Source organism: Nicotiana tabacum, chromosome 11 (genome assembly GCF_000715075.1).
Source record: "Nicotiana tabacum cultivar K326 chromosome 11, ASM71507v2, whole genome shotgun sequence".
Taxonomy (NCBI): Eukaryota; Viridiplantae; Streptophyta; class Magnoliopsida; order Solanales; family Solanaceae; genus Nicotiana; species Nicotiana tabacum.
The window spans coordinates 8,864,951-8,890,865 of record NC_134090.1 but is presented as its reverse complement, the minus strand read 5'-3'; the positions used below and the strand labels follow the sequence as shown (position 1 = coordinate 8,890,865).

General features: G+C 37.7%; 2 protein-coding genes across 2 annotated transcripts; both read right to left on the bottom strand.

Moving 5' to 3' along the window:
* Positions 1–13,074: 13,074 nt before the first annotated feature.
* On the bottom strand, positions 13,075–16,215 carry LOC142165732 (uncharacterized). Its single transcript, XM_075224094.1, has 5 exons — positions 15,731–16,215; positions 14,891–15,281; positions 14,731–14,830; positions 14,045–14,643; positions 13,075–13,518 (listed from the first exon to the last, which is right to left on the bottom strand). Exons 1-5 carry the CDS (start codon positions 16,213–16,215, stop codon positions 13,075–13,077), a joined length of 2,019 nt encoding a protein of 672 aa, XP_075080195.1.
* Positions 16,216–17,058: 843 nt separating this feature from the next.
* Positions 17,059–20,030, bottom strand: LOC107820637 (homeobox-leucine zipper protein ATHB-5). The gene is made up of 3 exons (XM_016646951.2): positions 19,326–20,030; positions 18,657–19,015; positions 17,059–18,080 (listed from the first exon to the last, which is right to left on the bottom strand). Exons 1-3 carry the CDS (start codon positions 19,387–19,389, stop codon positions 17,475–17,477), a joined length of 1,029 nt encoding a protein of 342 aa, XP_016502437.1. The 5' UTR covers positions 19,390–20,030; the 3' UTR covers positions 17,059–17,474.
* Positions 20,031–25,915: the final 5,885 nt, after the last annotated feature.

The window sequence follows — 25,915 nt, the reverse complement described above, 5'->3', positions numbered from 1 at the left end:
AAACCAACCGCAGCAGACAGGAAGGAGGCGCGAAGAATGAAGAAGAAGGTCTGGTTTCTGCCTAAACCAGTGCCACGCCTCTCAAGGTCTTTTGTTAAAGCAAGTGCCAAGGGGTCAGCGATCCCAAAGATTCGAGGACCTTTGATCGGTGTAAATGAAGACCTGAATCAGAGTTTTGAGAGACTATTCGCAGATGTCAGTATGGTGGAAGCTGGAGAGGGTTCCAGCAGGGCAGAGATACAATTTGTGGGGCCTGAGGCCAAGACCAACAATTGGACGATTACTCCTCTCCCTGTCCGAGGGGAGTCTTGGTAGTAGGCTTTGATTAATGTTTTGTTTGTTTGTTTGTTTGATCGGATTATCCAAGGGTGTAATCCCAATTTTACTTTCGTTTTGTAAAAGTGTGAACCCTTTTTATCCTGCAAATTTAATAAAGTTCTTTTCTTTTGTCCCATTTTAATTTCTGGTTTTGTTTTCTTTCTGAACAGTTCTCTTTTTACTGGTCCTAATGACATGGCATGCACAACGGATCTTCGACCTAGTCTAATAAATCATTCTGAATCTGACTCAATGATGCAAGAGGTCGTTTGTGATAATGAATCCGAATGTGACGAAAGGGAAGCCTTCGAAGAAATAAATCGAGAACTATGCCAATTTGAAGAGAAACCCAAGCCTAACCTAAATGACACTGAGGCTGTGAACCTAGGAAACGCTGATAACATCCAAGAGACCAAAATTAGCATCCACATTGAGCCGAATGTCAAAGCAGAATTGATCGAAACTCTCAGGGAATTCAAAGATGTTTTTGCATGGTCATATGATGATATGCCTGGATTGAGCACCGATTTAGTGGTTCACAAATTGCCCACTGACCCGGCATACCCTCCGGTCAAGCAAAAACTAAGGAAATTTAAAACAGAAATGAGTGTAAAGATCAAAGAAGAGGTGATTAAGCAATTACAATCTAAGGTCATTCGGGTCACTCGGTATCCCGAGTGGCTGGCCAATGTGGTACCAGTCCCAAAGAAGGATGGAAAAATCAGGGTGTGCGTCGACTACCGCAATCTCAACAAAGCAAGTCCCAAGGACAATTTCCCGTTACCCAACATTCATATCCTGATCGATAATTGCGCTGGGCGCGAGATCGGATCCTTTGTGGATTGCTATGCGGGTTATCATCAGATCCTAATGGACGAAGAGGATGCTGAGAAGACAGCGTTTATTACGCCATGGGGAACCTACTGCTATCGGGTAATGCCGTTCGGGTTAAAGAACGCCGGGGCAACGTACATGCGAGCAATGACTGCGGTGTTTCATGACATGATACACAAGGAAATTGAGGTGTACGTCGATGATGTGATCATCAAATCTTGGCGTCAGGAGGACCATGTAGCAGACCTAAGGAGATTTTTCCAAAGACTCCGGAGGTATGATATCAAGCTTAACCCGGCCAAATGCGCATTCGGGGTTCCATCAGGGAAGTTGCTAGGATTCATCGTCAGTCGACGGGGGATTGAGTTGGACCCATCCAAAATTGAATCCATCCGAGATTTGCCACCGCCAAGGAACAAAACAGAGGTAATGAGCTTGCTGGGTAGACTCAATTATATCAGCAGGTTCATCGCTCAACTCACAGCAACTTGTGAGCCCATATTTCGGCTACTGAGAAAGGATGCTGCAGTAGGTTGGACGGCAGAGTGCCAGGAGGCTTTCGACCAAATCAAAGGGTATCTGTCTAATCCACCCGTATTGGTCCCGCCTAAGCCCGGGAAACCCCTAATCCTTTACCTGACGGTCTTGGAAAATTCATTTGGTTGTGTACTGGGGCAACATGATGACACAGGGAGGAAGGAGCAGGCCATCTACTATCTTAGCAAGAAATTCACAGTGCATGAGGTCAAGTACACTCAACTCGAGAAAACATGCTGCGCCCTGACTTGGGTAGCTCAGAAGTTGAAGCACTACCTGTCTTCATATACTACTTATCTCATATCCCGCTTGGACCCATTGAAGTATATCTTTCAGAAACCTATGCCCACGGGGAGGTTGGCAAAATGGCAAATTCTGCTCACAGAATTTGATATCATCTACGTGACAAGGACGGCCATGAAAGCCCAGGCACTGGCAGACCATTTGGCAGAAAATCCCGTTGATGAAAAATACGAGCCCTTAAGAACGTATTTTCCTGACGAAGAGGTGATGCATACGAATGAGTTGGAATTACCCGAGGAATCAGGTTGGAAGCTTTTCTTCGATGGAGCTGCAAACGCAAAAGGGGTTGGAATAGGGGCAGTACTCATTTCTGAAACAGGACGGCATTATCCTGTTACGGCCCAACTGCGCTTCTACTGCACTAACAATATGGCCGAATATGAGGCTTGCATTCTGGGTCTGCGCTTGGCTGCTGACATGGATGTCCAAGACGTCTTGGTCTTGGGAGACTCGGACCTCTTGGTACATCAAATTCAGGGGGAATGGGAAACACGAGATCTAAAGCTCATACCATACCGACAATGCTTGCATGATCTGAGCAAGCAATTTCGATCGGTGAAGTTCAAACACATCCCGAGAGTTCACAATGAGGTTGCAGATGCCTTAGCCACCTTAGCATCAATGCTGCACCACCCTGACAAAATGTATGTTGATCCTCTGCATATCCAAGTCCGTGATCAGCACGCCTACTGCAATACCATAGAAGAAGAAGCAGATGGCGAACCCTGGTTTCATGATATCAAGGAATACCTCAGAATGGGGATATATCCAGAACATGCCTCGGGAGACCAAAAAGAGCCCTTCGGCGTTTGTCGAATGGTTTCTTCCTCAGTGGAGGAGTGTTGTACAAAAGAACCCCGGATTTGGGATTGTTGAGATGCGTAGATGCCAGTCAAGCAATGACGGTTATGGAAGAGGTACATGCGGGAGTTTGCGGACCACACATGAGCGGATATGTATTGGCAAGAAAGATCCTTCGAACAGGGTGTTATTGGCTCACCATGGAACGCGACTGTATCACTTTTGTGAGGAAATGCCATCAGTGCCAGATACATGGAGATTTGATTCATTCTCCGCCAACAGAGTTACATACGATGTCAGCACCTTGGCCGTTTGTGGCCTGGGGCATGGATGTCATCGGGCCCATCGAGCCAGCAGCATCCAACGGTCACAGGTTCATTCTAGTGACCATTGATTACTTCACCAAATGGGTTGAGGCTAAAACCTTCAAGTCGGTAACCAAGAAGGCAGTGGTGGACTTTATTCACTCCCATATCATCTGCAGATTTGGGATCCCAAAAGTGATCATCACGGATAACGGTGCGAATCTTAATAGCAGCTTGATGAGAGAGGTATGCCAACAATTCAAGATTACACACCGCAATTCCACCCCATATCGTCCTAAGGCAAATGGAGCAGTCGAAGCAGCCAATAAGAATATCAAGAAGATACTGCGAAAAATGGTGGAAGGGTCCAGACAGTGGCACGAGAAATTGCCCTTTGCTTTGTTGGGCTACCGCACTACCGTCCGGACTTCCATAGGCACAACTCCTTATTTGTTGGTGTATGGGACTGAGGCCGTGATACCAGCGGAGGTCGAAATTCCGTCCCTCCGAATTGTCGCTGAAGCCGGGATTGATGATGATGAATGGGTCAAAGCTCGATTGGAACAGTTGAGCCTGATAGATGAGAAAAGATTGGCAGCAGTGTGCCATGGTCAGCTGTACCAGAAGAGAATGGCAAGAACGTATAATAAAAAGGTGCGCCCCAGGAAGTTTGAAGTAGGGCAGCAGGTATTGAAGAAGATCCTCCCACATCAGGTCGAGGCGAAAGGCAAATTCGCCCCAAATTGGCAAGGGCCTTATATTGTGACCAGAGTCTTGGCCAATGGTGCCTTGTGTTTGACAGATGTCGAAGGTGGATGTGTCGACATGGCTATCAATTCAGATGCAGTCAAGAGATATTATGCGTAATTTCTTTAAATTATGGCAATTTTGGTTTATTTGTTTGTATTTGGCATTTGTTGAATAATGAGATGACGGAGGCAATTCTTTCTTCTATCCAAACACTTTTAACCTTCGCTTTCCCCTTTGAGCCTTGAGCAAATTCTTTCAATACCCCTCTTTTGGAATCACTAATGGGAAAGATATAAAAAAAAAAAAAAAAAGAAAAGAAAGGAAAAGAAAAGAAAAAGAAAAAGAAAAGGAAAAGAAAATGAAAAGAAAGAAAAGAAAAATCAAGGAATATAAAACCGTGGGAACTACGTTTGACCTGATTCCTCAAAGAGGATACGTAGGCGCCTCACGGCTCGGTCATAGTATGCATCATAGCAAATATAGGATGCATAATGTACATAGTGTGCACAATATAGCACAATGTGCGTAACGCACGTAACTCAACATAAGCATAAAAAATAAAATTCCCCAAGCAAGAAAACTGGGGCAGAGGTTATGTTTTAAGTTCCAACAAAGGTTAGATTCCAAAAGTTGTAGCACATCACCCTTCAAATTGTTTTCATTTTTGTAGCCTTTCTTCAATCCCACACCAAAACCAACGTCAACATCCAAAAGACCTCCCGATCAATGTTCGAGAGATGCCAAATCCGGAAAATAAGGCCGAGAATAATACACCAAGCCCCAGCAAAGAAGAGGATCGTAAGATTGGGAACGAATTGATAGTCAAAGGAATCTCCAGAAAAGAGGGTCGTATCTACAACACCCCGATTCCTCGAAAGAAATAAAATGAGAGAGTCTCATCGGTGAAAACCTTCGCAGGCACCGAGAGGCGATGTAAGATGAGGGATATAAAATGAGAGAGTCTTATTGGTGAAAACCTTCACAGGCACCATAAGGCGCCGGGAGATGAGAGAAAAGAGAGAGTCTCATTAGTGAAAACCCCTCGAAGGGCACTATGAGGCGACGAGATAGATCAGCGAAGCTACCACATTTGCAACAAGATGAACATCCATTTATCATCCCCAGCAAGTCAGACCGTCGGACAAATTGATTGATACAAATAGACTGGGTCGGGAATCTATGGTGCACGTCATGATCACGGGGACCAATTGTGTCCTCCAGATAAGTTCTTTGGATTGTCTCCTCCCACAAAAATATTGGTTCAGAAAGTTTTTCTTTTTTCCATATCTTTATTTCTTTTCCTAAAATGTGTCTTGAAAGGATTTTTCAAAGCTTACTACCAGAAACCAAAGGAGAATTCATCCAAATGCCGGATGATACAAACAGTCGTAAAGGCCGGTCCCAGGCAATGCAGGGATTGTGCCCGGAAATTTTGGAAGAAGTAAGCTCCAAAAGGGAGTGGTTTCGGGAGTTAGAAGCAGACCCCCACATCATGTGTTTAAAGAGAAAGAAGAAAAGGGGATAAATTGAAAACCGATCCCCAGCAGGCGAGAGACCCCCAACAGGCAACTTTGCCCGCCAACCAATTATGGGGACAAAGAGCAAGAAAAGGGGAAGAAAGGAAGACCATCCGCCAGAAAGGCACCCTCTACCACCACGATAAAAACTAATTAAATCCTTCTGTCTGCTGCAGGAAAGCAAAGGATTGACGAGAACAGCAACGCCAAGGGAGTCACCAAGACCGGGGCAGAAAATTTTCTGCCGGTTGTCGAAAATTTTCTCGGAAGAACGAGGAAGCAATTTTAATACATTTAAGTTCTAGGTCGCCCACCAGTATAATGCGGGAATACTTTTAAGTCCTAGGTCGCCCACCAGTATAATGCGGGAATACTTTTAAGTTCTAGGTCACCCACCAGTATAATGCGGGAATACTTTTAAGTTCTAGGTCGCCCACCAGTATAATGCGGGAATACATTTAAGTTCTAGGTCGCCCACCAGTATAATGCGGGAATACTTTTAAGTTCTAGGTCGCCCACCAGTATAATGCGGGAATACTTTTAAGTTCTAGGTCGCCCACCAGTATAATGCGGGAATACATTTAAGTTCTAGGTCGCCCACCAGTATAATGCGGGAATACTTTTAAGTTCTAGGTCGCCCACCAGTATAATGCGGGAATACTTTTAAGTTCTAGGTCGCCCACCAGTATAATGCGGGAATACTTTTAAGTTCTAGGTCGCCCACCAGTATAATGCGGGAATACTTTTAAGTTCTAGGTCGCCCACCAGTATAATGCGGGAATACTTTTAAGTTCTAGGTCGCCCACCAGTATAATGCGGGAATACTTTTAAGTTCTAGGTCGCCCACCAGTATAATGCGGGAATACTTTTAAGTTCTAGGTCGCCCACCAGTATAATGCGGGAATACATTTAAGTTCTAGGTCGCCCACCAGTATAATGCGGGAATACTTTTAAGTTCTAGGTCGCCCACCAGTATAATGCGGGAATACTTTTAAGTTCTAGGTCGCCCACCAGTATAATGCGGGAATACTTTTAAGTTCTAGGTCGCCCACCAGTATAATGCGGGAATACTTTTAAGTTCTAGGTCGCCCACCAGTATAATGCGGGAATACATTTAAGTTCTAGGTCGCCCACCAGTATAATGCGGGAATACTTTTAAGTTCTAGGTCGCCCACCAGTATAATGCGGGAATACTCTTAAGTTCTAGGTCGCCCACCAGTATAATGCGGGAATACATTCAGCTCTAGATTTTGGAATCAGTCGCCCCACCTGAAGACGGAAGGGTACAACAGAGATCCCCAAACGGGAAACAATGAAATCCCCAGCACCAAGAAGCAGACAACTGCAGAGGCAAGCGCGCCATTCAAAAGGAAAAAGGAACAGTTTGGGAACGTTGTAGCATGCCTAGTATAACAATTCTGATGAAAAGCCATACCACTGAAGAAACCATTGGAAGATTTAAAGAAGAAAGCCGTATCCCCAGCAAATCAAGCAAAGTGATGAGAACTGACAGTCAGAAAAGGTGAAGGACCAGCATCATCTCCAAGTTCACAAAATAAAGGCGTCAGAGGAAAACGTTAGCCGACAAGAAAGCAAGGCAGCAAGAACAAGTTGAAGATGGATGAGATCTCAGGATCCTCAGTTTAGCTTAGCTTCTTGTTTTCCTTTTAGAGCAATGTAATAGGGGGATCGGTTGAGCAGTAGCATCCTACAGCAGCATACAACAGCGCACAACAACAGTAAACACTACAGTCGCACGGTAGTCCCAGCTACCAAAATTTCCCGAACTACATTGACCTGATTCCTGTTTCAGCCCAGGATATGTAGGAAACCTCTGAAGCAAAGGTTCGGTCAAATCATTTTCAAAAATGCTTCACACGGAGTATTCGGACGGGCAAAAATCGCTCGCTTTATCTTTGCGCAAAAACCCTTCGTGTCTTCGTGCAAAGAGGGGCAGCTGTAAGCACGTGATTTTTGCTTCACGGACAATTGCTCCAAAAGAAAATAAAAATAGCGGCAAAGGGCTTCGCTGTACAATTTTTCGGTCTTTCCGTGACATGTTTTGTTAATCGTTTGTGAGTCTGTCCGTTTTGCATCTAGTCATTATCAAACAAAAATACAAAAAAGGCCTGTCGTTAAAAGAAAATTCAAAAAATGTGTGTATGTGTGCATCGTTCATTCTCAGCTGTGAGTTAACCATTTTTATTTTTATTTTATGTTAAATTGTTATAGGTGCTAACCAATATGTGTGTAAGTTTATTTTAATTTTTACAATTTTTAGGAATTTTTAGTTTAATTTGTTGATTTGAAAAAGAGAAAAAAAAGAAGAGAAGAAAAGGGAAAATCGGATTGGGCCCCAAAATGAGGCCCAAAGCCAAGGCAAGACCCAGTCCAAACCAGGCCTGCCCAGGCACGCCCCCAAAACGACGCCGTATAGGGCGTTCGATCTGAGCCGTCCGTCCAGGCCAATCCAACGGCTCAGGACCTTTTTCAACAACCCGTGTTCAAACCCGACCCAATAACCAATCCGACCCAACCCCTCACTTAAACCAAACGACCTCGTTTAACTACCAAACGACCCCGTCTCATTTCTCACCATCAGATCCAAGCCGTTGAGATCATTTGATCTAACGGCTCAGATCCAATCCCCTACTCCGTATATAAACCTTCCCTTACACCCACGCCCCCTATACCAACACCCCACCCCTTCGTCCCCAAGTTCAAACCCAGACCTCCCATTAGAAACCCTAGCCGCCCTCGTCTCCCTTGCCATTAAAGCCGGCGGCATGGACGCCGGTGGCCACCTCCTGAACACCCTAGGACCACCTCACTGTCCTGAACACGAATCCACTAACCACGAGCCTCGAATCACTTCCGTTCGTCTCGAATCTTCGTTTGAAGATTTGAGCCGAACCCGGATCCATGCCAAATCATCCCATCTTCATACCAGACACTCCCCTGACCTTCCTCGTGACCAAACCAAACTTGGTTTGGTCCGAATCTACCCACAACTCCCAAAAATCCAGATCTGGAAATCCAGACTTTTGAAACACATGCACCTGGGGAACCCGGCCAGTTTTGACATGGGTTTGAGGTCTAATAGACCTTAATCAAGGTGTTCTCGTGTGAGAACACCCTGATTAAAAGTTTGTTCGGCCTCAGAAGGTCGACGTTGAATCAAGTTTGGGTCTGTTTGATTTAAACATTTTCGGTAAGTTTTTCCTTTCTTTTGTGTTAGTTTTGATTAAGTGGTCAGCATGTTTCGTTGTGTTTGTTTGTTATTTCTGTTATTTTCATCCGGATTTCTTTCTTCCCTGTAAAGGCCTTTTTATTTGGTCGATTGTATTCTGTGTATGACTCTGAATGTACTCTGTGAGTAAACATGATCGTCGATTAGTTTAATCGTCAGATAAGTTGACTCATATAGGCCCCAGTAATTGAACAAAAATTGTCCGATGCCCTTTAGGTCCCTAAATGTATTGTTTATGTGAGCGATCGATTATTACCTGCTATAATTAGTATAGTCGACTCGATAAATGTCGTCGATTAGTTTTCTATAACTAATGAATCGAATGAGCTAATAATGTCGCATCACTAATGAGCCTGTATTGTGATTTGGAATAGGGGCATTACCCATGAATGGTAGTTTGTAACTACATTGTAAACAATTAAAGGCCAGGTCGGGGCAGTTCTGAGATCGAATGTTCAAAGCCCAAAATGCCCTGATGCTGCAATAGGCAAGGCAGTAATAATCCAGGGATAACAAGGGCATTCTGGGGTGTTGAAAAAGACAAAAAAGATTAGTATAAATGGGCTGACAAGTAGGGTACTAATTTAGGATTAAACTAATACCAATGGGGAACAAGACACAAGGGTATGGGGCTTAAAATGAGTAAACAAATGAGCCCATAATTCTGGATTAAACAAAAACCAGGCGTGGGGAATAAAGGGGGGCTGACACCAGAAGATGCTGAGGCATGGGGCTTAAAGGGGTATGGGCAGGCTGCAAGTTGCAGCAAAAAGGGCAGCCTAGCTGCACTGAGTCATTTGGCTTATAAATAGGCCATTTGATAACTTAAAGGTGGACTTTTAGTCTTCAGAAAAGGAGAAAACGAAAGGTTGGAATTTTAGTCTTGAGGCTGGAACTCTTAGTCTAAAGAGAGGTCTAGTGAGCTTAAAGAAAACTGAAAAGTATAAGGCAGTTTCCAATAAACATTGTAACCAAACACTGCCTGAAAGTTGTATAAGAGTGCATATTGGTCAAGCTGTCTTGGCCAAGTTCTATTGTTTGCATTGACTGAGCTGTTTGGGGTTGTTGAACTGGTGGTTTTGCTGCATTGAACACTCAGTTATTGCTGTTGTTTCATTATTCTTTCCTGGGATTGCTGGCTTGGTTTCGACTATCTGTTAGTCCTTGTATTCTGGGAGATATTGTTGGTTATCTGTGGCTGTGGAAAACACTTGGTCTAGTTGGTTATTGCTGTGTTGTTGCTGCGTGTCTGTGTTGCTGCTGTATTTACTGCATACTGCCCAGCTGATCATTTCCTTCTTCTTTTGTCTCTCTATACCAGGTACATGACTAATACTCTGTCAAATGTAATTGGAAAGTTGAGCATGAATACAAAAGAAAAGACCTGAAGAGTGACTTTTATACATAAATTGTTACATTAGACATCATGTACTGTATAATGATTTTCATTTCTGTTTTGACAATGGAAGTAGCCTGTATGCCCAGTATATATCAATGTGGATTAGTTGAATGTTAGTTTATATATGTATGTTGTTAGGTGGAAATATTCCCAATATAATAGGTTGTATCTTAGACTTAGTTTAACTGTGTAGTATATTCTTTAATGTAGGCCAAGCATGAAAACTATCCCCTACTAGTTAATTTCTTTCCCTTTAATAGGCGATCCCTTTATACCACGCCAATAGAACCCAGAACGAGTTCACGGCCTCAACCTCACAAGGGTCGAGCCCAGGTCGAAGACAGACTAGACAGGCCCGCATCGAACGAGCAGTGGCCCAGGTCTGGCCAACCGCGCGTGGGCTGGATTTGGGCCCATGATTATTCGTTTGGCCGACTGTGCACGCAACTTCGGTCCTGATTTTGAAGCATTTCCTAATTACATCACAAACAACTTGCAAGCATATAATTAATTAGGACTATCTACTGTTCTCGATTGATAGAGACGAACACGACAAGAAACGTAGTTGCTATAGGATATCCTTTAAAAAAAATAAGAACGAGATGAGCCTCGACGAAAATAAACAAAACACGCAGATGCGGGGCCCTTGTTAAATGTATATTATTGAAGCATTTAGTTTCCGGGACGGGTTGTTTAGCAAATCTCACAACCCTCCTAAAATAACAATACGTTAGTCTCTTTAGGATGCGCTTTAATAAGCCTTGCCTTCTTAAAAACTCGGGTGCACATTTATGTGACCCAAATCCAAATCTCGACGGATTCGAAATGTATTTCTAATCACGGGTACATTGATTGTGACGTGATCCGAGAGGCATATCCATGACGTCGCTAATTCCTTTTAAAAGTAGAACGAGACGAGCCTCGTCAAAAAATGAAAAATGTACACAGCCACGGGGCCCTCCAACTGTATATATATTAAAACACTTAGAATTCGGGATAGGTCATTTAGCGAATGTTACGGCCCTCCCCAAAACAACCATACGTTAGTTGCTTTAGGCGCGTCTTAAATAATTTATTTTTCTTAATTCGGGTGCACATTTATGTGACCCAAATCCAAATCTCAGCCGAGTCGAGATATATCAATAACCACGGGTGCATTGATGTAGCGTGGTTCGAGATATGTTTTCACGACGTTGCAAGTCCTATAAAAATAACGGTGAACGATAAAAGCGGATAAAAGATAAAATTGGCACATAGGTTCATAATTGTATTAAAAATCAGATAAATAAGCCGAATATAACAGTTGAGCGACCGTGCTAGAACCACGGAACTCGGGAATGCCTAACACCTTCTCCCGGGTTAACAGAATTCCTTATCCGGATTTCTGGTACGCAGACTGTAATATAGAGTCATTATTTTCCTCGATTCGGGATTAAAATTGGTGACTTGGGACACCCTAAATCTCCCAAGTGGCGACTCTGAAATAAATAAACTAATCCCGTTCCGATTGTCCTTTAATTGGAAAAACTCCCTTGCGCCCTCTCGGGTGCGGAAAAAGGAGGTGTGACAATCTTATTATCTATTTGATCTTAGTAGGGCCCTGACCTTCCTCGTCACTACCTAACCGAGGTTAGGCTTGGCACTTACTGAGTACCGATGTGGTGTACTCATGCCTCTTCTGTGCATGTTTTTCATGTGCAGATTCAGGTACCGCTACTCAGGCCTATCATCATTAAGGAGGAGACTACTCTAGAGACTTCGAGGTACATCTGCCGCGTTCGCAGACCGAGAAGTCCCTTTCTATTCCTGCTTTTAGTATTTAGCCCTTTTGTATTTTTTCTATTTTTATTAGACATTCCGGAGTTAGAGCTATATGTTATTGATCTTAGCTTGTGATTCATGGGTTTTCGGGTCTTGGATTTTTGTTTGGTATTGAGAGTTAAATGTGTTGTATGCCGAGCGGTACATTTAAACACTGTTACTACTTTATTTCTGTTTAAATTGTTTACTTCCGTAAATTTTGGTTTTTCTTTCGCAAATTAGGCTTACCTAGTCGTAGAGACTAGGTTCCGTCACGATGGTTCACGGAGGGCGAACCAGGGTCGTGACAGATATGGTGCTCTCCTCTGGGACTATGCTATGCAGAAGATAGACGCCGATACCATAAGCGAGAATAAAGCACCACAAAGATTGCTAGGCAAATCACAGAGTCAGATTCAAAGTTGCAGATAGTGTTAGAGTAGCTTTAGGTGAATGTAGTTTTAGAAGGTTGTTTTAGTTGAATACTATTTTTTGAATAGTTTTTTGGTGAAGATGGTATTCAGTTAGAAAAATCCATGTTTTAATCACTTTATCAACATTGTTCATATATGACCATTGCAACTTTTCAATCTATGTTTTATTGTTTTGTTCATAAGTATTCATACTTAGTCTACAGTTTCTATTCATATGTATCTTACAGGATATATTCATATGTATTCAACAGGGCGTATAAGTATGTATTAAGATTCAGTCACTTTGTATGTATATCAAAGTCAGAAACTGTATATTACAGGTTTATATGTATGTACTCAACTTGATGTATTTATTTTACTTAAGCAGGTTATATTCATACATATACAAATCTATAAGTAATTGTATTCATTTGGTTTGATTTGTATAGTCAAGGCAGACACAATGTATAAGACAATTTATATTTTTGTATGTATTCAACATTGTATATTAGTATGTAATCAGCTCCTCACGTGTGTTATATCTAAATCAGAGACTGAATAATACAATTGTTGTAATTATATATTCAGCAGATTGTATATGTATTTATTGAAATTGTTATATAGTTGTATTCAGATGTATTGTGGTTGGTTATGTATATACAACTCAGCCACTGTCTATGATAGATTGTCTAAGTATCTGTTGAAAGGTTGTATTCGAATGTATTTAACACAATGCTACAACTAACTAGTACACTGGATATATTCATTTAAAGGTTCAAAATGTATTATTTCACAATGTCATTAGAAGTAATTACAAATCGTTGGAGCACTAGTACATGCCAGAGTGTTAACTAAATCCTACGTGGAGCATTTCTACACGTTCGCTTATTATGTCCTCTCTGCCCATATATGCAACATGAATATTGATTTTTCGGCTGTAGCAATTCACTGAAAGGATTATCGCGCTTCTTCTTTGGCCTTCCAGGAGGTCTTTTCCATTTGGGGGTAATACAACTTCCTCTGCAACATGTGCTGGTATATTCCATTCATTTCTGTCCGGTAGCGGGTACATAGGCACATCGTATGTCATTACAACAGAATTCGGTTTGTAATAGTTAGAGCAATAATCTTCTGGCATTAGAAACTTGCTCTTCAATACAACCCAATCATGTGGGCATGGTAACTCATCAACTTGGAACCTCCCGCAAACGCATTTTCTCTCTAACAGGTAGACGGTGTAATTCCTCCCTCCATCAGTAACCATATGTAAGTATTCAGTCGATGGTATCACCTATATTTAAACATAGACCTATAAGTTTTGAGCATATATAAACAAAAAAATTCATTTATATACCATAGAATAGACGAATTAAATATACAACAGGATGAATTAAATCAAATATGTACTGAATACAAACATATTTCTGTATGTATAATGCAGAATTATTAAGTTAAATAATGCATCATATATGCATAATGCATAAATATTTCAGTTAAACAAATGAATTTCTATATGTATAATGCAGAATTATTCTGTTAAATACAACTAAAATGTTTGAATACAGAAGAATACATCATTTATGTAGACTGGAAAATTATAAACTATAATTACGTCTTATCTTATGAATACATTGTTATACATCTAAAATCTGGTTAACTTTAGGCAGTTGAAAAGAAACAAAAACATTATAGGACTTTGCATGATAATACAATTGAATACATCTATCTTAAAAAAGGTATAAATTATTTCAGAAAACATTAAGCTATCTAAAGAAAGAGCTAAATATATGATACAATTACATTACAATAAAATTTACAGTCATGCGTGTAGACATTGCCTCATTCAAAGTCAGCATCTCCTGGTATTTTTTTCCAAGCGTTGTGTAAGTTTGTGTAGCTTCTTTGCGGTTACTGCAATTCCAATGTCCAAACATCTTTTTAACTTCTTCGAGGAAGTCGTATATTGGCAATTCCCTTGCTGACACTAGTGCGACATTGATTGACTCAACAATATTTGACGTCATGGTCCATCCACTGTTAACGGGTGCATACAACCTAACCCACTTTTCGTATCCAGCTGACTCTAAGTATTCTTTCACCCTAATATCTACCTTCTCCATCAGACTGTCAACAGCTTGTGTGTATGCTTTTGCCATCGAGAAGTATATCTCGCTCAACTTTGCATGGCTCTTTTTGAATTTCTTATATACGTTGTTCCGTAGATGCCATATACAGGCAAAATGCGGTACATCTGGATACACTCTCGATATAGATTTAATGATACTTTCATTTCTATCTGAAACGATGCACATGTTTTTCCTATCACCGTATGCTATCTTGAATTGCTCAAAGAACCACGTCCAAGCAGCATCGTTCTCTAAATCAATAACACCATATGCTAGTGGCAATATATGACCTGTAAAGACAATTGCATACATATTTTTAAAATATGTATTTCAATCTTTACAATTTTAACAAAATTTATTATAATTCACGTACTCACCTGCACCATCCAACGTGCTGGCCGAGACGACTGTCCCGGTGTAGTAAGATTTTAGGTGACTTCCATCCACAACCATAATGGGTCTACAATGATCAAACCCCTTTATAAAAACATACAAATATATATACACATACATGAACTCATTTTTGGGTAATTTTACCATTCTAATGTGCGAACCTGGATATGTCTTATCCATTGTATATAAGTATCCTGGTAATTTTTTGTATGAATCAGTCGGTTCACCTCTCAAAAAATTCATTGCATTTTCTTTAGCCCGCCACACCAACATGTAACTAACATCTACATCTAAATCTGATTTTACATCATCAATTATATCCTTTGGGGTGTATTTCCTCTTATGATTAGTAAGCTTTGGCCTAATCATACCACCTATAAGGTTGCCACTTGTCTGTCGCTGCTCATACACCTTGTCCTTCAACGTACATGTATGCTTATCAATGAACTCTCTCACTTTGAATAGTTCTAATTTGTTAATGCTCGAAGCCTTAAACCTCCCTTCACAATCTTCTGACATACATAATAATGCATAGCTGCAAAGAATTTATTATTATACATATGATTAACATAAATGCTTACAAAAAATCACTCATATACACATGAATACAAATACGGCTATAGTTATTTGTGCAAATAATACAACTGAATACACTTATAACTATGCATACATTTGCATACAACTAGTAAACCAAAGAGAAAAACAATGAGAGCCACTGTAATAAGTTTATACCATTAAAATACAGAAGAATACATGTATTTGAAGATCATAAAATACTAGTTAACCACATCAGTGAAGATCAATTATCTTACAAATATGCATAAACACATCAACATATAACTTACAACTCCAACCATAAATACAAGATACGACAAAAATAAAGAATAATAAAATATACTCAAACCTGATAGAATTAGACCTATCAACTCAGAATTGAAACTAATGCTCCATCACCTCTTTCAATGTAGCCTTATCCTTATATACTTGTCCACCATAACCTTCCTTTGATTAGTTTTTGAAATTATCAAATTCTTGTCCAGTTCGAACACCCCAATTGCTTGTCCTGAACTGACAAAATCTAGAGCAAGTGTATCATCTGTATCAGAATCATACATTTGAACTGCTTCGTCTATTTGCAAAATGTAGCCTTGAATTAAACTACCTCCGGATACAAGTTCTTTTTCAATAGTTATTATGCACAAAGGATACCTCCCGAATTCTCTATTCTCTTTTTTCAACTCTACATACACCCTGTAACCTATATCATTGTGTATTTCCATTGGCGTGCAATTTTCTTCTACTTTGTATTGAATTTTAATGGACTTTGAGCTCAAATCTATGCCTAGTTGAACCAAATCACTATACGATGCATACTCCTTTACCAGTATTCCCTCAATTGAATAATCGACGTAATTGCTCTCAATGTTCCACTTGCCAGAATGCCTCAACAACACTGTTAAACTTGTCATATGTATACAATTGTTTCAATAGCAATTTTTTGTTGTTGAAAAGAGAATTGGGTACGCGGAACCACAAAATAAAGGGAGAACTTAAACTCCAGATGTTGCTCTGCTTTAGGTTATTTTTTCCGATTTGAAAAACTTTCGTTAATGGAGGAATTTAGATTTATCGTGCAATAGTTTGTATTAGTTGAGTTATATTAGGAGAATATCAGATAAATTGATTTCCTTTTCGTTTTAAACCAGTTGAAAGGTCCATATTTTACACAAAAAATGTTACTGTATTTTTGAATACACCTCGTAAATATAGTTGAATACATATGAAGATTAGCTAGACTTTCCTGATTCACGCTTATTTTTGCTACTGTATTCATGAATACATTAAGTTAAATACATCAAATACACGTAAAAGGTATCTATAACACGTAATATAGCAAATGGTATCTATAGATGGCTAATTACTACTAAAAGAAAGTGTTTTATGACAATTTCTCTAAAATCAAACACTTAAAAGAGTAACACCAAATTGTTACATATTATAGTTTTTCATATTTAATGATCATATAGTTTAAACCTATTATACTTAAATTTATTTTACAAAAGCAAAGAAATGAATTCTTTTTTTAAAATATAAAGGATAAATGTGTGAAAGCGACTATCAAGAATGGAATGAAAATGAATCCCTTCGTGTTGAATCAAAAATTTCGGGATTGAGTCTTCTGGATGGGCCAATGAATTTTCGGAGTGAATCACTAAAGAAATGAATCACTAAAGAAAAATTAACCTAAATAACCGTTCATCCAACCATTAAAAAAAAGGCAAAATTGTGTCTCAGTTAGAAGCCAGAGTCATACCTTAGTAATAACATTATGGTTTTTATTTTCCCTTTATGCATTGGAAAAAAGCTATTAAATCACTCAAATATAGAATGCATGAATATACTTTTAGCCACTTTTATTTGCCATAACAGGAATTCTTCTTCTTCCCATTTTTACTTAGTTTTTTCCTCTCCCCTTAACAGTAAAAAAAGATCAGATCTTTGGGAACACTTCTGATCCAACTCACACTCTTCCTTCTTTCCTCACCCCTACCACCTACCCCACCTGAGCCACCCCCCTCCTCCTTCACCCCCACTCCACTAGGGCAAAATCCAAAAACTTCAGTTTTTCTTTTTTCATATCTGGACATTTACCCATTAGGCCATTTACTGTACTGATGTTTGCACTTATAGCCACTATACAAAAATTTGATCCCAAAAGACATTTCCTTTATTCTTTCCAATTCCAATCCTCAGGACAGTACCATTGAAGTGTAGGAGCTTGTTCATCTGTGAAAAGAGTACTGCAAGATTCTTCACCATTGAAAAAATTATGCTCCTCCATTTTCACATACTGTTGTGGCTGGTAGTAATTATTATTACCCTTTTGGCCATCTCCAAGATTTGATTTTGAACTTGATTCTGTGAATTGGAAGCAAAAATTCAATGAAGTTGAAGATCCATTTCCATTTCCATTTCCATTTGTTGAAATCAAGAAAGCACCAGATGAAGAAATAGCAGCAGCATTTGGACTGTTATCTTCATTCAAGATTGCACTTGAATCACTATCTGAAGATCCATCTTTGAAATTATCACCAAAAATATTGGTAGATGTAGCAGCAGCAGCAACATTAAAATTCTCAAAATTGATTTCTTCTTCTTCATCATCTTCTTCAAAATTTTCAAGAAAATTATTATTGTTGTTGTCGTTATCATTTGGCTTGCTCTGCTCAATCACTTTGTTGTCATCACTTTCAGACTCCATAGCCTCTTCTTTCACTGCAACACCTTTGCTTTCTCCATTCTCAGTATACACCTTTGATTTCAGCTCAAGAATCTAAAAACACCCCATTAAAAAAGACACAAAAATCAGCACAAAAACCCTTAAAGATTCAAACTTTATGAATATCTAGTACTTTTACAGACCAACTAATGCTTATACATAGATTTAATCGTGTAACAATCTAATAAGTAACTTGATTTAGTAAATATTTGTACAACATAAGGGATAGAACTTAATCTAGCTATGCTATATGTTTTATATCAAGAATTAACTATTAACTTATGTGGAATAAAGATTTCAACTTTCTTGATTCTGAATTTTAAAACAATGACTTTAAGGGGTAATAACTAGGTTCTAAATGTGATATTTGTATATATTTAATAAATTTCGTAACACCTATTTGAACAAAAGTTACTAGGTGAACTTATAGCTAAGCTTCTAGCTCCGCCCCTGTTTACGGTGTAAAGAATTTATACATGATTTCCTAACATGTCATAACAAGAAAGAATTCTTTTAAGGTTGCCAATCTCGCTTTTTATGAATAGTTTCATATATTTATCTTCTACGTAAACTACTATGCTAAAAATCGTTACACTATATGTGTATACAAGTTAAAACTCATTATATTACCTCTTTCAAGAGAGCTTCATTGTCATGTTTGAGAGATTCATAATTATGTTTGAGGGCATCAAAATTGGATTTAAGAACACCATAATCTCTCTCTAATTGCTTTGTTTTCCAACGAGCACGTCTGTTTTGAAACCAAACAGCAACTTGTCTAGGTTGCAAACCTAGTTCTTGAGCCAACTTCACTTTCCTTTCAGGTTCAAGTTTATTTTCAACTTCAAAATTTTTCTCTAAAGCTTTTACTTGTTCAACACTTAGTCTTCTTTTCTTCTCAGAAATATGACCAGATTCTTCAATACATCCTTCTTCATCTAATAACATAGACTGAAAGTCCCTTGTTGAATACACATGGTTTTGCTCATCTAAAATAATAAAAAGAATTATTAGAAAAAAGACATGAAATAAAGAGTGCAACATAATTGCCTTGAGAAAAGCTAAAAATGGAAAGATATGAACAGAATGGTATAAAGAGTGAAGCATAAAAACTTACTATAACAGGAAAGGTAAAAAAAACCATGTTCTTGATTTAATAAAAAGATTCAATTTTTATATTATCCCATTAGTTTCTTTATAGCTAAAACTGGGAATTGGAGCTTGGAAAAAAGTTTAAAAAATACCATTAAAAAGGAAAGAAAAAAAAGTTTAAAACTTTAAGCAAATTATAACAAGTACCTGTAGTATTTGGACACATGGACATCAAAGCACCCAAAGAATCAGAACTACAAGGTCTTTTCATAATTGATGATCCAAAGTTCAATATATCTGTTTCTTTTTTTGGGATCAAAGTTCAGTTCTTGAATTCTTAAGCTTATTTAGTGAGCAGAGTAACTGTACAAAAACTGAGAAACAGAGCTGAAAAAGTGAGAAGCTAAGAGCAAGCTTTAAGTTTGAGTTCTTGTCCTATTTTTTTGTTTGGTTTTTCACTTATAAAAAGAAGACATGAGAACAGAGACTTTCACTACTAAAACCAACCAAAATAGAAGAGTTTTGAGTGAAAGTATTGATTTTGTGCAAACCATTTTTCTCTCTAAATACCAAAGTTTCATTTTTCTCTTTTTTATATTCCTCCTCAACTTCACTACCCATCAAGAAAGAGGAAAAAAGGCTATTTTTGCAAAGAAAAAAGGCTCATCAAGAAAGGGGGAAAAAGACTATTTTTGCAAAGAAAAAAGGGCTAAGTTTTACACTCTTTTTTTGTTCCTCAATATTTACATGATAATTTAAATGAAATCTTGAATACTCATTAAGGTTTTGAAGGTGATGAGTCTAAAGATTGGTTCATCTACAAAAGGAAAATTTTGAGGAGAGAGAGAGGAGAAGAAAATTGGGAGAGTTAAAACTAGTTGAGAAAAACCAGCTGGCCCTGCTTACAATACTTTCTCTCACTTTAAATAAAACCAAAACTTGAGTCAGATGTAGGGTTAGAATCTGACTGGGGTTAGGTGCACTTGTATTTTTGAGGGGCTAAATGAAATGAACTCCAAATTCAACCCAAATGTAATTTGATTTCTAGTCCACCGTCCACTGGCTATACCTGTAAACTCGAACGTGTGAGGAGATATTTTGTCCACAGGCTATAACTGTAAAAATGACGGCCTAATGCACAAAGCATTCAGTATTTATTTAGAATCCGAGGAAAAACGGTATTTCAAGAGAATTTAATGTAGGCAATCTATTATAAAATAAGTATCAGCGACCGATTTCACGATTTGAATATGTGACCTATAAATTATACGGAAACAACGTTACCAATGCTTCAAGCCTACAACTTGCTCCAGTAATTGTCAATATAGGTCTGAATTATCCATATGTGTTTTCGTAAATTCAAAAGGCTGAAACTTGATTTGGTTATTTTCTATTATTATGCTTAAATCTCTTTTAATGATAGATTAAAAACAAAGGTTAAGATATGTTCTATAAGATACCCGTCAGCCTCATGTCTCCTCTTCCCATGAAAGCAGAAAACATTCCATTGATCTTTATCAATTATTTATCTTGATACAATTACATGTTTATTTTTTAATTTTAGTCAATAAAATTTTATCGAACATAAATTACTTGAGAAATCTGAAATAAGTTAATTCATAAAATTAGTTAACAAAACAACAACAACAACAACAACAACAACAACCCAGTGAAATCTCACTCATGGGGTTTGGGGAGGGTAGTGTGTACGCAGACCTTACCCCTACAGTGAAATCCCACTAATGGGGTCTGGGGAGGGTAGTGTGTACGCAGACCTTACCCCTGCCCGAAGGGATAGAGAGACATAAATTAGTTAATAAAAGAATATACTATTAAGGGTAAAATAATCAAATTGTAACTATTTTACATTAACATTAAATAAATTAAAAAAAATTATATTAAAAAAATCAAAATACGACAAGTAAAGATAATAGCATAAATCATGAAATAAATTAGTGTTACAAATTAAAATATGAAGATATTATCATTTTCTCCTTAAGTTCCTGGATATGAGTTAAGTGATAATATATGAGTTTTTTCTTTTCTTTTTTCTTGTTAACATAGCAGTATAAGCTATATGTACCCGTGATAAGCAGAATGTGGAATGGCTTGGCTTGTTTGGAGCGGCTCGGCTAAAGTTGAGCTAGCTAAATATATTGGAAGCGTCAGCATATCCCTGCTTTATCTCCTCGGCGTCGGTGTTAATATTGCCGATTAATTGAAAGGTAAATGGTAGTAGTAGTAGTACTAGACTACTAGTTACTACTTTTTTTACGTATTTTTTTCAGATTAAGATGTGCCTTGAACTAACTTTTAATGAGAAAAATCGAGGTAAAATAAGATATTAGTTCCATAGTATTGGGTCACCCTAAAATGGGAAGTATGTATTTATTTATAGAAAATAGTTAAAAACTTATTATCTCTTTGTTTGTATAACAAGCTTGCGCATGATGTTTTCTTTAAAGTACTATATTTGTACATCACTTACGGATAGAGAAACTACCAACATGCAAGTTGAACATAAATCTACATGCATACGTCTCAGGCTCGAGTTATGAGTATGAGTTTAATAGGAAATATTTTATCTACAAAGTAGAATTTTCCGATGTAAATCAAAATATAACAAGTCAAGTACGGAACATTGAGTGGGATGACTTTGAACATAGTAGAATACTACAAGTATTCGTCCGTAAAATTTATGTTTGCCCAGTCTAAAATTAAAATAGCGTAGTTTGCTAACTCTTGTAATTTGTTAATATTCTTTTTTTTTTATACTAAAATAGAGCGTTGAGAGATGATGCTCCAATTAATCTGTTTCGAAATTTAAAGCCTTGATAAAGGCGAGTAACTACCCACAGAATTATACACAAATAAAAACTTCTTGAACCAGAAATAGTGACCGTCATATAATAACAACATACGGAGGGGATTCCCACAAATGGAATTTGGGGAGGATAGAGTGTACGCGAATTAAACCCTCGGCTAAAAAAAATAAAGAAACAGCGTCTGAAAAATACCGAACCAACTTTCTTGTAAAGTACACTAGATCATCTGGTGATTTTTTCAAACTATATTTCATAATCATCCCCATCCCAAAGTACAGAATTTGACAATAAAGTTAAAAGTATTGTAAAGCATATATAATTAATGATATAATCTTATCTTCTTCAGTGATTTTTAATCCAATCCAATACTGACATTTTCAAGAGTTTATGACCAATCTTGTTTGCTTATGTGAGAAAACAAAATAACTAAAAGAACAACTTGGTCTACTTATCTATGCATGTGAATCTAAGCTACTTGTAATTATAACATGATTGAAAAATCTGAACATCAATCTAAATTGGTTGCACTGACAACCATAAATATGCAAGTTGATTATCCAATTAAATGTTTGCCAAATGCAGACACTAGAAATTAGTTAAAACTATAGACTTTGGGTCCAACCTACATTTTAACAAAACAAGTTTGTCTTGTTTGACCAGTCCTTGTAGTATTTGTTTTTCTATCTTTTATTAGTAATCTCACATCAGTTTGGGGATTGAAGAAAACGTTTCTCTACATATAGTTTCTATTGTTAGGATAATAATTACGTGGGCTCTTCACAATAAATATGACCTATAGCTTTAGTCAATTTAGTTCTTAATACAGGACGATTCCATTGATGTTATTTTATTATTGAGATCGATGAATTCTTATAGATCTATTTTTCTAGGAAACTGATTATGATAAATTTTTCATCATCCAGCTCGTGCAAAATATCTGTTGGGGGCATATATATATATATATATATATATATATATATATATATATATATATATATATATATATATTATTCGAAATGTAAGAAATTTTTAATTAACTGAGTTCTTTTTTACAGGATTGTGTGATGTTAGGCAAAGAAACTAGGGTTTTGCATCCTGGCCATGTCGTGATAATATAAAAAGCTGTAGAAATGCATTACTGACTTTGAACTATCTATTCATCCGTTGTTCTCATGTTTTGGGCATCATATACTAATGTTACTTTGTTCTTAGATTATAATTTAGCTAAAAAAAAAATCGTGCATTCAAGTTATCCAACCATATAATTACAGTATATATGTCACTATTAGAGGGCGGATATAGTACTGTTCTGGTTATGGATACATCTGAACTCCGTATTGAATTTTGAACTCATAATTAAATTTAAAAGTGTAATATATAATGCAGTGCAATATTTATATTTATTTAGTGGTAAAAACCTTAAGGCTGTAACCATGCAAGTAATTTAAATTCTGAATCAGACGGGTCACTATCAGTTCTAAAAAACTTCAGATCGATGCTAATGAGATCTCATTTTCAAAACCCTCAATCAAAAAAGTCATGTTGATCAGTAGATGGGAAGGAAAATTGGGATTTTTCTCGAGTTGTGACATCTAGGAGACATGCAAGTGGGATTTTAGCTGTAATATACTATTAACTTCTCATCATATAAAGACTTAGGAGCCCACCATAGGCAACAAAAGCAAGTCCAAGATGATTGAAAAATGAATCAATTGATTCTTTTTTTAGTTTTTCTTGTTCAATATATGATTTGGGGTCCGACTAAATGTTTATTTGCACCGAAAAATATTGCATTTGAAGGTATAGTGCTTTCTAATAAAGACGTTTCGATACCCAAGATTCAAACCTAAGGCTTTTTGTTGAAGATGAAAAAAATACTTACTGCTCCGGTCCATGCAATTCTTGGTGGTTAATGAATTGCTTCTTGGTATGGCTATAATATGGCTATGTGATTGGAAAAAGGAATATAATTTTTCACTTTTATAATGTGGACAACACGTGTTATTGTGAGTTATGTTTTTCTCCCATTGTCTCACGAGAAACCCCACAGAAAAAGGTAATTGATGAGTTGTGTGCATGTGGGTTTACTACACATTCATTCACATATTATATAAAGTTTCAAGAAGAAAACAAAACATTTGAATGAGGACTTTGCTTGGTTTCTAGGAGGACACAAATTGCAAAGCGAAAGCTGTCCATATGGCTATATCATATAAGAAAAATTGGAAATCTTTAGGTATATGATTATTGGTTATTTGGTGTCGGTTTCATCTGTTTCACTTAATTCTAAATTCCCACTTACGTCTTCAGTTCCTATTTCATAGAAATAATATGGTTGATCTTATCCCTCTTGTCACTTCATATTAATCTCATGTAACAAATATGAGGCAAATTCATCTTTGGAATTGTATATTAATACTAGTCAAATCATCATTTTTTTTTCTTCTACATTACTCGAACTATTCAAAAAGTAGTATATTTTTTGAGAACTCGATACGAGTGCAATAACATTTTTAGAGAATTTACGCAACATAGGTTTTCTCCATTCTCCTAAGCTCTCTGAGGTGAATCCGACATGTAAATACTGGTTAAGCGCGCAGTTACTATCTAAAACTTGAGTTGCACATGCATGCACATTAAAAATATTTAAGAAAATTAAACACATATTGTTGAGTATTAAAGTTTTGATGATTAACAAAGTATGACTAAATGCTCAAAGAACCAAGTCCTAAACGTAGCTGCTTAACTGTTGTGAAGAACCAGCTCCTCGGGAGAAAGGATCAGCTCCGCACGATTGATACTTGTACGTCCGTACAAGACAGTAACTTTATCTCAAAGTTACCCAGGTCCGAGTTTGGTGGAAGAAGACTGCTATAAGTGGTAAGGATCGTTGCACAAGAAGATATAGATAATTCAGTCAGAGACAAAAATCCCAAAGCTTGCAGAATCCTTAGAACAATAGGAGTCCTATCAAAGAGGAAGCTGACTATGAATACGACTCCTAGAAGATCACAAGTGGTGTTTTAAATAGGACCAACTTTGGACTTCTAAACTATCTTTTTACACTAAAGAGTCATAAGTCGTTTACTAGTGTTGAGTACTTGCCTAGTATTCTTCCTGAGTCAGTCTAGTGAATATGTTTTAGGAAATGAGTTGTAATCAAGTGTCATAAACAATTAGTGAATTGGATCGAGTCTTTTGCTTTACAAGTTAGAGTAATTTGTGAATCAAATATGAGTAGTAGGACTACTGAAGAATATTTAATTACAGTCTTGTAATTAATGCATTTCGGCTCATTATTGTAGTAGAGTTGGAGTTGAAAATCCTATGTGGTAGGTCGTGGTTTTTGCACCTTTTGAGCCGGGTAATTTTCCACGTAAAAAATCGTTGTGTTAGCTTTGTTGCTTGTTTACTTTACGCTTAAGGAATACGGTAAAGAACCAAGTTCTTTAGTAATCCATACGGGCATTCAAACTAACAATTGGTATCAGAGTGGGTTCTCTCATTTACACGGCTAACACCTAGAGAGAACTTGGAAGCAAGATGAGTGCTCCACCCGGAAATAATGAAGGACAATCAACTACCAGGCCTCCCTTGTTCAATAAAAAATATTACAGTTAGTGGAAAGCAAGAATGGAAGACTTCCTGATAGCTGAAGACTTTGAACTATACACCATAATGAACCAAGGTCATTTGATTCCTACTAAACAAAATGCATAAAATGAAGTAGTTCCTAAAGACTCCTTCGGATTTATTGCAGTAGATTTCAGAATGATGGAGAAAAGTGCAAAGGATAAGAAAATTCTTATCTGTGGACTTAGTCCTGATGAGTACAATAGAATTTCTGTGTGCTCTAATGCGAAGCAAATATGGGATGCACCCCAAATTGCTCATGAAGGAACAAACCATGTAAAAAGATCAAGGATTGAGCTACCCACGAGAAACTATGAACTTTTCTCCATGTAGAAGTCT